The 13,372-nt window shown below is 27.7% G+C and overlaps 1 protein-coding gene across 1 annotated transcript in view; it reads right to left on the reverse strand.

The window, feature by feature from the left end:
• The window catches only part of LOC123298541 (transcription factor collier-like), a 100,961-nt gene that overhangs the window by 69,170 nt on the left and 18,419 nt on the right, over nucleotides 1-13,372 (reverse strand). The window contains exons 2-3 of the mRNA XM_044880572.1: nucleotides 1,177-1,330; nucleotides 1,029-1,092 (exon numbers count right to left, since the gene is read on the reverse strand). Of these exons, the coding sequence (XP_044736507.1) occupies nucleotides 1,029-1,092; nucleotides 1,177-1,330 (218 nt within the window). The remainder of the gene's footprint in view (nucleotides 1-1,028; nucleotides 1,093-1,176; nucleotides 1,331-13,372) is intronic.

The raw sequence follows: 13,372 nt of genomic DNA on the forward strand, positions 1-13,372 counted from the left end.
ACTATTCCATCCCACTGAAGAAGTGCTAGTGTACATCAGCTAGAAAGAAATTGTAATGTCGCTATAATATACAGCTGAAAATTGCAGATAAAGTGTAAATTAAGAAACACGTGCTTAAAGTTGGGGCATTCAGTTAAGGGACACCTTATGTATACAAAAGTATTAATAAATTTTGTATAATGTAATTAAAAAAACCCGTTTTGAGTTGTAAAAACTGATTATTGTTTCATATTTTCATTCAATATTGGTTTTGAAAGGAAATATGCTTAATAATTGGTTCTCCTTTATTCATGGATATTATTTTTATATTATATAACACCAATAAAAAAGTAATAATATGTTTCAAATATATTGAAATTAATTATAGATTTAAACAACTAATTAGTGAATAAAAATTACTTAATTATAGGTACTTATGGTAGTTTGAAGTAGAATTAAACCTTTACTTAATTTAATAATTATATAAATTGGAAACAATTGAAATTGTAAATTAAAAATAAATAAATTGTAAATCAATAAACATAGATTATTTATGGAAGATAAAACTTGTTACAGAAATTTAACAATATTTTTTTTACACACATCAAAATTGGTTAAAACAACTAATGGTTTAACTTTTTACAATTAATTGAGCATTGGGATTTATAGCTTTGGTCATGACTGCACCTTTATTTCTTCATTTAAGCCTAGTTTTACTTTTTTTTTCTATGGCAAATTTTTAACAAATTATTAATAAAACCATAATTTTAATTCTGAATTTTAAAGTTTTTTAGAAGAGTTGTTAAACAAAGTAATAATCTGTTTGAACTGTTTTCTAAACTTTTTATGAAAATACCGTTCGAATTTCGAATTCATTTAAGAAATTTTTAAGGTTTTTTCTCGAATAAATGATTAATTTTTTAATTAATCACCTTTACTAATTAATATAGAACGATCATTAGAGACTGGTGCCTTTAAAGGATATGAGGGAACGTAATGATGAGTTGTCAATAAAAAGTAAAAAACGAAAAAAAATTCATGAAACTTACCGTTAGCGTATAATAATTGAAGTCTATATTGTATTCCATTATTTGTTTTTTGACCCTCTGTTTCCTAAAAATCAAAAAATATTCCTTTAGTTAAACATATATTCAAAACAACCCAACTAAAAACAATTTTATCTTAAATTGTACGTACTTGATCCTTTTCGATAAATCCAATAAAAGCAGTCCGTTCAATTTCAATTGGCTGACCAGATCGATCATACAATGCAATAACAAAATGAAAGAAATTTGATTTTCTTAAATTACTTGGTGGTTGTTTTTCAAAATGTGCACGACCAACTCCAATACTGAAACCAGATAAAGAAACACGTTATAAAATATCGGAAAATAATTCACTATATATAAAAAAATATTAAATATTAAATTTTAATTTCTGTGCGCCACTTGAAATATTTTTGGAAACACGATAAATAAAATATTTAGTTTGTCTATGTGACATTATTATGAACCATTTTGTATTAAATATAAATTTTTTTTAGCCATTAAAAAATAATAACATAATAGAATTTAATTAGTTTAATTCTTAGCATATGCAGTATAAAAGAAAAATTATGGATATTATATGAATTTTGTGAAAATTAAAATAAAAACGTTTTACTAATATTGTAAACATGCAAACAAAACAATCCTTTTATATTTATTGTTCCTTCTAAATGTAGACGATACAAGATGTCCCATCAGCTCAGCTGTATTTATTTATTTTTTTTAAAAGCACAATAAAATTTTTATCTGAGACAGGATTAAGAAATGTTTAGAAATCTAATTATTGAGAGAATTTATGTATATATACTATTTTATTAGCTGGCTGGATGGAAAATCTGAAAATTAACATAGAGTATTCTGTACCGACTCGTTTGGAATTCGGCAAAATACTTTGATGAAAAGTTATTAATTTTTTATGGCCATCCTTTTTCTTATTAAAAATCTGGCTCTATATTTTTATCGAAAAAGAGCAATTGAATTCCTCTACAAATCAATGACAAACTTAAGCATGTAGATTTTGAATCGATCAGGACTTTAATTTATTTCAACGCTATAGGCGGTTCTGTATAATGTTTTTCTTATACGTGTGGTGAAAAATAAGTAAAAATTTATTACATACATTTGTAGATTACATTTTTTGTTTGTTTATTTTTCTACCTACAACTTGCAGCCATTATATAATAAAGCAAGTTAATTTAATATAGGTATACTTTAATTTCTACTAATAACGCAAAACAAAATATAATGCAGTAAGGTAGCTTCGCCTAAGATGGCCCACTTTCAAAATCTCATACTTTTTACCCGTTTAATTTCGCACTCATGTTCGATTAGTGTCATAAATAAAACTGCAACTTCATATCAAAGATAGGAAACGATATTTTTGTGCCATCGACGATTTAACTTAATTAAAAAACCAACTCTTTTAGTGTTTTATTTGTAAATATAAAGTTAATAAGATTCAAGACAATTTCTAAGAAGGTCAAAGATATTTATATACTTTGCTGGTTTTCATTAAAAAGGACTAGCTATTGTATCCGGCAAAAGGTCCTTAGGATGTGGTTCTTTTATGTTCCGGATACAAGTAATAGCCTACTTACTAGACTCATTTGCGTGTTATTAATAAGTGATAAGAGTTATTTGTGTTTATATCATAGATTTTTATATACTCCTAATAAGACCCACCAAAATTATGAAGAAAATTTGCAAATTTGTTTATGTTTTCACTTTCAAAAACCCATAATTTTGAGAAAGCAAAATAAAAATATTGAAGGTGTTGGTCGCATTGAATTGTTAAGAAAATTCATCTCAATAGGAAAAATCTTATGCGTTATATCCAATACATTCATATGTGTATGTCATTATAGAAAGATTCGATCAGGAGCGTTTTATTTCGTTGTTATAATGGATGTCATTATAACTGGTTTTGTCTATATAAAAATAAAAAATGAAATAAAAAATATTTAACATACTTCATATTCTATTCATTCTTCATATATGTATTTAATAAAATAAAAATGTTTACATGTCAAAACAACATATGTTTAAACATAATGAAAATATAGGTACAAAAAAAAATGTAATTTTAACATGATTTTTATTAAATATAATATTTCATACTTCACCATTAAAATTAAATAAATATATTCATTAAGTCAGAAGAGGTGGAAGAGAATGTGTTCAAGTTTTAATATCAATGGAATTAGGTCTGCAAATCAAATTTATCAGTAAAAATGTATATTTAAATATTAATGTATGCAATGGAATTTATTGTTACTGAGTGTTTCAGACGTGAAAAATAATACTGCGATTACTAATAGTGATCGCAGTTATTCTGTCTAAGATCGAATTAAGGAATCCACGTGAATGGCTTTGAGCCATTTTATACGACAAATAGTTTCAAGTTTAAAAAAATAATGATTAAGAAAACCATCATTTAATCATTATAAAGCGTGCTAGATTTTAATTATTAAAGAAAGGTTTTTGAAGCCCAGATAATATTTTATATGACATTCGCAGTATTGATTTTTTTTTATAATACCAATGGCATTTTCGTTATTCTTAACAAAACATGTAAATACCGTAAAATAAATTACAAAAATTCAAATTAAAATTAAAATCGGTCAAGATATACAGATGTTATAAGCATTTTTAACTACAAGTTAGACAATAACTAGACGTAGCGATCAGACATAATCTTTGACTTCATGCACTATGTTTGCCATAAAATTCCATGCTTTATCTCGTTTTGCATTAAAAAAATTTTTTTTTTTTTGATGGTTTGTATCTTGGTTGTTTTTTAATAGTTTTTCGAAAAATAAGTTTTTCTAGTGTTTGTCAGCTTTGAATGAGCTATTATTAAAGCAAAAAATGAAAATTTATCTATAGCATATTAACTATTAAACATTTATCATCTACTTACTTTTCTTTTTATGGCACCTAAGTAAAGCATCTTTTATTCCAAATTTTTAAACAATAATTTTTGTATTATTAGAGTCCCTATTTATTAATAAACATCTGTGATTATACACTGCCCGATGCTAGTCTATAAAACACGCATGCATGCTCTCTGATGGAGTACTACGATATCGTAGTACATATTGAAGTAGCATCATACTACAGTATGTCTCACAAGTACTTAGTCAATTTCCGCTAAAACCACGAATATTTTTTGTTTAAAATTTTTTTCAGTATATGCAAATTTTAAATTACGGCTCCAATTTCAAGTTTTAGTGACGTTCTACAAAAAAAAGCACTATTAAATTTGAAAGGGAGCCCTATAAAACCCTATCCTATGATTATACAGAGCTAAAAATTCCAAAGGTATTTTCATGCATCTATGGGCCAATCCAACTAAAGAAGACTCTGTCTAGTGAATTTATATTTAAAAAAATGTGTCAAACAGTAAATATAAATTTTTTTAACCTAAGAAAAACAGTCTAATTTAAAGTTTTCTTCTATCTCTTAGCTTCAACGAACTGACCTTCATGGTTCAATGCAAGGTGCCCATGAGATGCCATCTTTTCATACGAACAACCTTTGCTTGAAACATTTGTTGTATTTAGAATGCTTAGCATAGTAGTAACTATGGACTTATGGGTACATACTGTATAATATATGGTATATTCTACCCTATATTATATATGTTATATTCTAACATAGCATGTATATCGTTTTACCCTGTTTGTGATCAAACATTGTAGCCCGTCTGTCATTAATTATTCAATTTAAATGATGAAATCAACATTAACACATTTTTAATTAACAAATATTAACAAATTTGCGTATCAAGATTTTTATTTGAATACAAATTATTTATTGATTTTTATATTCAATACCAGTGCAGTAAATGAGTAGCATATTACATAAATAAATGTTTGTTTTACATTTTTATTTTTTATTTGTAATTTTTTTGACGTTTCATTAGCACCAAGAAATAATTACTTAATAAATGTGAAAATATTTATGTTTTGAACTTTAAATTTGTGGTTGTTTTATAATTTATATATATATAAACTTTAAGATCCTCCGTATAATGTGAACATCTTGATTGACGATATTTCGGATCTTCTTTATACTCGATATTCGGTATTCGGTTTTGAAGTCACATAGAAAGAATATATTACAATACACTAAAGATATTGTTGAAGACTAGTAGAATGTCACAGATCACCTTTGAAAATAGAGATTTTGTTAACCTAGATTATACGGGTGTTCTTTTTTAATCCACTTTTTACACTCGGATTGCCTTTCTTAAAGTGTCCGACCCTGACTGATCCACAATTTTTTTTAGAGTTTATTATCTTGAAATATGAATAGTATTCTCAAAAAGGCCGTTATTGAGATTACGGTGCCCGCTTCAAATGTGGAAGATTATCAGGTCGAAACTACACGTAGGTAAAAACCTTTTTAAATTTAAAAAGAAAGAAAGTGAAAACAAAAAATTGACTTAATTGAGTTAATTGTTGAAATACCATGTATAGACAGCGGTGATTACGGAATCTTTTTTTTCCACATAATGTAAGTAAAGAGAGATAGCAAGCCATACATACATGTCACCTACAGACAGACAGACAGACACACAGAAAGACGGAAATAAACTAATTAAGTGATTTTATGAACACCTACACCAAAAATTTGTTCAGAACATCAATATTTTTAAGCATTACAAACTAAAATTATTATACCTTGGTATATTTCATAAACGTGGTATAAAAATAGTGATTACGATTATTTTTTTGAATTGGCGGGCCTAATATTTTGAATTAGATGACAGTTCTTCTTAATATCTACTCAAATTTTTATTTTATTCAGTAAAAAGGTGTACAAGTAAAAAATACGGACATTTTTTCTAGCTTAATTATGTTCATGTAACAAAACCTTTCTTTTCAAAGCATCTAAAGGTTTTTATTTCTAAATGTTTTAAGAAGAATTATACATTAAAAAATCGTTTAAAACCTTTAAAACAAAACGTTTTTTGAAAATGTATGTTTTTGTTATTTTCGTTTAATCAACACATATATAACAGTGTTTTGATTCGAGTCGTAACACACTAGAATTTGCGGTGTGACTACCGTTCTTGGATACAGTTCAGTGCCACAATTTTATCGCTAATTCGGAAAAAGGAAATTCTTTAAAATTCGAGTTAGTTAATATAACAAATTCTGTTACTTTTCACAAGTAATTTATAAATAATAACATTCATGATTGGCTATGCCCAACCTTTGGATGCTCTTGATATCATCATATCATTATAATTGACTTAAGGTTATGTTTATATCAAACAGAATATAGATTTTAGTAACGACAGTATTACATGGCGATAATGATATGTGCCATGCAAAATGATTGCTTCTAATTTTGCTTCATTTAAGGATGTACGAGCACCAAAGCAATTTTAAATAAAACGTTTGATTTTTTTATGATGATGTTTATATCAATTCTAAAAATTTTAGGGGGGTTTGCGGAGTCCCGAATTAAAAAAAGGGGTGTTATAAGTTTGACCGCTATGTGTTTGTCTGTCTGTGGCATCGTAGCGCCTACATGGACGAACCGATTTTAATTTTTTTGGTTTCATTTGATAGGTAATTTAACGGATAATGTTGTTAGCTATGTTTTTAAGTGCAAGCTTAGAGTTCTCGATAAAACTAAAAAATTGGCGTTGATTTACAAAATCGATTCGGTTTAGAAAAGGAATGACGTATAATTTTAACATATAAATAATTACTATGTAAATGAATGGTCAAATAAACATGGCTTAATTCATTTTGAAAAGTGAAATGGTCATACTCAACTCAAAAGAACATACTCAACTCAAATATTTCAATTTCAATTAAAATATTTCCAAAAATTTGTCCCAAAAAATGATAGCTCTCTAAGTATCCTTTTTTGATGTCCTTGACCATCACTTTGATAATGATTTAAGAAGGAGTGTTATAAGTTTAAAGTGTTTATCTGTGCGTCTGTGTGTTTATCGTAGCCCCTAAACGCATACCGCGAACAGAATGGGTTACACCTTAACCAGCCTTAACCAAATATCGAAATATTTTATTATTATTTTTCGTCTACATTCATGAAATTACAATAAAATTCATTATCAAAGTTGAAAATAATATACAAACAAGAGAAAACAAACAATTGACTGAGTTAATTGTCGAAATAACATGTATGGACAGTGTTGATTACTTTGTCTGATACTATAACTGATATAACCATAACATACATACTACACAATTTTGTGCTCTCACGGGTAAACAGTGATGTTTACGAAAAAATGTTGTTTAATATTTTATAAGGAACATTTTAACATTTAAATTTTTGTTCTATCTCTAACGGTTTACAAGATAGGTCCTACGGACCAAAGACCCAAATGACCTTATGACCCCTTGGAAAAATTCAAAAAAATCGTAAAAAATTATTTGTTTCGGAATTTGATGAAACTCAGTTTATAAGGTAATTTTGACCCGAGAAATTAAAAAATCGAGTTTATTTGGCGATTCGTAGCATCAATATTTTTAAGCGTTACCAACTTGGGACTAAACTTAATATACTATGTATATTTCATATATACATGGTATAATAATTTCAATCCTAAATCTAAAGTTACTTGGTGACGACCTTAAGCTCCCAATTGAGTCTTATTAGACAGGGAACTTAACTTTAACAATATTCTTCACATTCTTTCACATATTTTTCAATAAAAATTTCTTTAATAAAAATTAGTAACACTCAATGTATATCATTCTATTTGATCATTAACCTGCCACATACGTAACGTAATTAGATCCTTGCATAATACACACACACAGGTTGATAATCATTATAATTAGCGTATAAATAATATATAGGTACAATTTTATAAACATACATGTCATGCATGTAGTTTTTAATAACGAATGAATAACAGTAATTACATTTATAATATTTTAAATTGTTTATTAGTTGTTTATAAAAATAAAATTATTTTAAAAAAAAAGAACCATACTGATTCATACTCACATTGTAGAAAAAGAAGTAACTGATTAAGAAATAATAGGTTAGGTTAGGTTTAGTTATATTGGTTGTCAACGAAAGACACACTTAGGCTATAGAGCCCATTGTGAGACCATATATGTCTTTTACGACCTTTCCGTTGATAATTTCACTTATCAGCTTCTCAATTATTTTCAGATACTGCGTGCGCCTCCTTTATGCATATACCATGCACCACATCAACCCATAACAACCATTAATTAAATTAATTTTTGTAGTAACGGCGGGAATTGAACCCGATACGCTATACATACCGCTAAGGTTGGCATTAAGAAATAGTAGAGGTAGATAAAATTTAAATTTAAAATAGTGATTTTAAACCCATTTTAAACAAAAAAATGGTTAGAGACATGGACAACCGATATAACATTGTTTGTCATTAGTCTGAGGGTCTGAGGAAAAACACAATATACAAACAGAAGAACTTTTGTGGAAAATTCATTTCTGAATATTTTTTTCTCAATTTTGTATTTAAAAAGTTCCGGCCATGAAAAATATTTTCGCTATAAAGTTCGGTCGTATGTATGTGGAGATTTTTTTCCTGTTCGATATCGTGTGAACAAAAATGATAACGCCTTCGTTAAAGTGTTGATCCAAACTTATTCAAGACTATATGATCCGAAAAGAATAACATTCAGTCGAGTCATTTTTCAGAGAATTAGAAAATTCTGGAAATTTATCTGATATACTTCTCAAGGTTAATTTATAAACATATAAATGTGTTGACATTTTCGATTTTTTTTATAACTCTCTATTATACTAGGAAGTTTTTCGTGTGGATCTCAAAAGTCACACAATACCCACCCCACGGCTAGTTTATTACAATGGTGGAACGTTTAAATGTGTAGGTTCAATCGAATTTAAAAGAATGATGTTAAAATTGCGTTATTTTGAAGTATACGTATGAAAAACAATATTACAATTTTTCTTATTTTAAAAATTTTATACCAAGTGAAATCAATATACTCGAATCATTTTTTGGTTTCACCTAGGAAGCTAACGGCATAAGCTAAATTTTTGTTAAAACCTTTATTTTGATAGTACAAACGTTGTCTCAAAAGTCATATACGGTCACGTGTGTCAATCCTTAGATATTCAAGTTCAAAAGTAGCAAAAATTAGTTTTTTGAAAATATCACGTTTCCTTTGCCTTCAATCGTATTTACTTTTATTATAAAAGTTGGAGAGAATAATATAATCAATACATTTTGCCTACACCATTTTTTGAACATTGAGCCATTTTTGAAATAGATGGCACAGAACATGGTGCGCTCAGCTTAACATACTTTAGTGCTAGGTTTAATATTTATGTGAATAATTAAGTAAAAAAAGGCTGAGATCCACGATTGATCCAGTCTATTATAAGCTTAGTAAGTATGCATTAAGTACTACTAATTATTAATTATCATTTTCATAACAATTAGTCATCAATTTCTAATATTGATAGTTTTTACATTTCTTGAAAACTCCATGAAAATAAATTACATTACTTGTTATTATTAAAATTAATATAAATATTGAATTTATTCGCAATAATTAGATCAATTCGACATGCACATTCAACAACCCATGGTGTTATTAGACATTACAAGTCCTTATTATTATACCATAAATTACTTAGAACCATTATTATTAAATTCATATCTTACGGTACAATGTACACATTTTATTTTATATAAAATAAAATATATAAGAGTAATATAACGAAGGAATCATATTTGAATCATACATTTATTCACCATCCATATTATGATCCTCATCCAGTTAATATTTATACCGTGTGTTTCAAAATTTTATAGATAAGCAACTGATTTCTGACTAAGATAACAGGTTATAAATGAATTGCAGGTAAAATTATGACTAAGATGAAGCAATAGGGTAAGTACTTTCAGCATTGAAAAATAAATTATGAAATTTGATAAAAATTAAAATTTATATAGCTTTAAAAGCACATAATTTTTTTATTATATTAAAATTAAAAATCGTAATTTTTAAACTGTATATCATGTGACCTAAACACGAGCGAGCCCTGATGTGTTGTTATATATGCAAAAACTGTCAGTTCAGTGTAAGCAGCTGGGTACATATTTGTCAAATTTAACTACGTTCTTTCGTCAGTGCATTTTATTTGTACTTATTTATTTATTAAAATGCAAATAATAATTACTAAGGACATGATAAAATGAAGGCCAAAGTATTGATACAGTGACAAGTATGGTAGAAGATTTTTTGACAGAATCCAAAAAAAATATTACTAATGTCAATACTTAAAACAAAGTCTCTTGTTTGCAAAAAAATTAATATGCTCTCATTACATTATCTAATGTGTAATAAAAAATGCCATGATTGTGATTCATTTTTGAAACAAATAGCATATTTGTTCAATGACATAAGTATTAGAAACGCAGAAAAAGAGACCAAGAATCACCAAAGAAGTAGATTATGAAGGAATGACTGTTGATTTTACCAATATTACGTCACCCAAATGGACGACAGCGTTTTTGACAGAATAAAAAAGTTTAAAATTTAATTTAATTTTATGGTAAAAAAGCGTGTTAATTTTGCCAGTATATAATTTTTTGTGGATTTTCATTAGGAAAATCAACATTTTGAAGTACTTTTTCAAACATAGCAGAATAGCCATTTATTTAAATTATATATTTATATTCTCACCGTGTGTGAGTTTTATTGGAGGCGTTTTCATGGTAACGATACACTACTTTAATTATAGAATTGTATGGATTGCATTTATGACTTACATTGAAAATTTAATATTATTGTCTCACAAATTTAAATAACTGATAATTAACATTTGAAAAATAATATTTGTGCAATCTGATTTCTTATTTTCGCAATTTTTAACGCATTAAGTTTAATAAATTAGTGTTTTTCAATAATTTTCATTTGACATTTTCTATAACATTAACATGTAAAGAATTGCAAATAAGTCATAACAGCCTCCTTTATCGAGAAAATTTTACCAATGGAAGCGCTGGCATCGATTTTATTGTCCCTATCATGACTAAACACACAACGAATATATTTATAAACGATATATATCTATTAATAAATCGTTTTGTCTATTTACTAAGATATTTAAATTTTTCCACCAATAAGATATTTAGAATATCGTTTTAATGTGTCAATGTAAATGAAGGATAGAACTCAGCATACAAATAATATTTGGCAACTTTTGGAACAGCCGATAAACGTAACATATAGACATCAAGTTTGCAAGCTGTTATTTTACTTACGCCTTATAATGTACATATAGAGAGTTAATAATATTGCAGCAGCATGATGCCTGTGGCTTTTAATGATGTGGTAAGTTTGTCCATGGGGTTGACAAATCTAATTAGCTCCTTCCTATAACTAACTGACTATACATATTTGTATCACAACCCCTCAACATAACAATCATAATTTTAGAACCTGCTATAATATATTCGATGTCTCAGGGATACATAGATGGATGGATGTATGTTTATAAATGCTTATTCAAAGAACAAAAAGTATATTTACATTTATAATATCATTGTAGAAGAGATGTTAAAGGCATGTATACTTTATGTTTGACGTGATATTTTCGAATTTGACAGACATATATTGGGAGTGCACTTTTCTCGTAGATATATCTATCAAATTTCATTGATCAAACTATATTATTTCTTTAACTCTATTTAACTGTCGTCTGAGAGACAGGTGATGATAATGCTCAACAGGTGAAATTTACAAAATTTAAAAAACCATTGACAAATTTTTCGGATACGGAACCCTAAACTCGCCCTCGAAGCATATCTAAGAACACTCTCCATTAAATCACCTTTTACTGAAAGCATTTTTCAATCTGAGGAGATTTTGAAGGTCATCGCTAATTTTTTAGTTTTTTGGGTACGGAATCCTAAACTCGCACTTTAAACATAACTAAGAACACTTTCTATTACATTACCTTTTAAACGAAACAAAAAACTTATAAAACCTTCCATTTTTTAGTTCGGGGGTTAACAAATAATCTTATCAAGTGAAAATTACAAAATTTTAAAAACACCTCCGTCAGATGCAGATTTTTCCTTGTAGCTTTATCCAAACTTAACCGATTTTCTAGAAACATAATTAAGAACACTCTCTATTAAATTACCTTTCAAACAAAACAAAAAAATATCAAAATTAGTTACTCCGCACATAGCGGTCAAACTTCCCTCTTTTTGCGTAGGGGGTTAAAAAAGAAATAGTTAAATGAAACATTTTTGTTCTAACTAGATTCGTAGGCTATTTCACACGTTTATTAATTCTTACAGTTTTTAATTATACCACTCGTAATACGTTCTCCAAATAAGTTCTGAACTATTAACTATTAACAAAATTTGAATTTTTTTTCAAAATGATTTAAATTAATGGTTTCATTATTCAAGACTTGTCTTTTCTTTTGAAAATTTATTTCTTACTTTTTAGTTCAGCTAGCTACAAAAACGTGTTTCTCAGTTTTTTAAACTACTATTTATTAAAACCATCAAATGTTATCTGCGCTTCCACCACCAAAAATTTTTTGAGCAATCGCTAATCCTGATGATCAGGATAATAGGGCCAAATTATTAAAATATTGTACACTCATCGATCCTTAATTAGCGTGTTAAATTTCAATTCGATCCGTTGATTTGAAGTGTGTGAAAGTCACCTTCAAAAATTCCATTACATTGATACATACCAAGTTAATAAAAGTCTGTTAAAAAATGGCCACTCTCCCCAACGTACTATCACTTACCTTCCCTTGTAAGTCACCGTCTATTAAATATTTCCTTAATTTTAATGAGTAAATGTATTATAATGTATATTTCGTTACTTCCCATTGCCTCCACCAATTTGTTAGAAAATATTTCGCAAAGATACTATTAGCAAGCTTTTTTATTATCATGGAAGACCCAAGTGATATATATCTTCCACTTTTATGGTGATTTAATTCACGGGGTAACTAGTAATATGGATAGTCAAGAAAAAGGTATTAATAATAATAATAATAATAATAATAATAATAATGGGGTAGAACCTCCGTTTTTCAGTCATCTATCAATAACAGAGGCCACCCACATCATTATGTTATTAATCTTTATTTATTTTATTTCAAAATGCATCCAATATACAATTAAATTCTTATGATGTGGGTGGAATCGGTTACTTCGCCTCTTACCCAAGTGACGAAAGTGTGATTAATTTTACCACATCATTAATTATAATTTCTCAAACAGCCGCTGCCTGGATTCGAATACGCAACCTTCCAGTCATTAGCCGAACGTTTTAAAAGACGATTTAACATGGCAAGAG

Source organism: Chrysoperla carnea, chromosome 4 (genome assembly GCF_905475395.1).
Source record: "Chrysoperla carnea chromosome 4, inChrCarn1.1, whole genome shotgun sequence".
In the NCBI taxonomy this organism is placed as follows: domain Eukaryota; kingdom Metazoa; phylum Arthropoda; class Insecta; order Neuroptera; family Chrysopidae; genus Chrysoperla; species Chrysoperla carnea.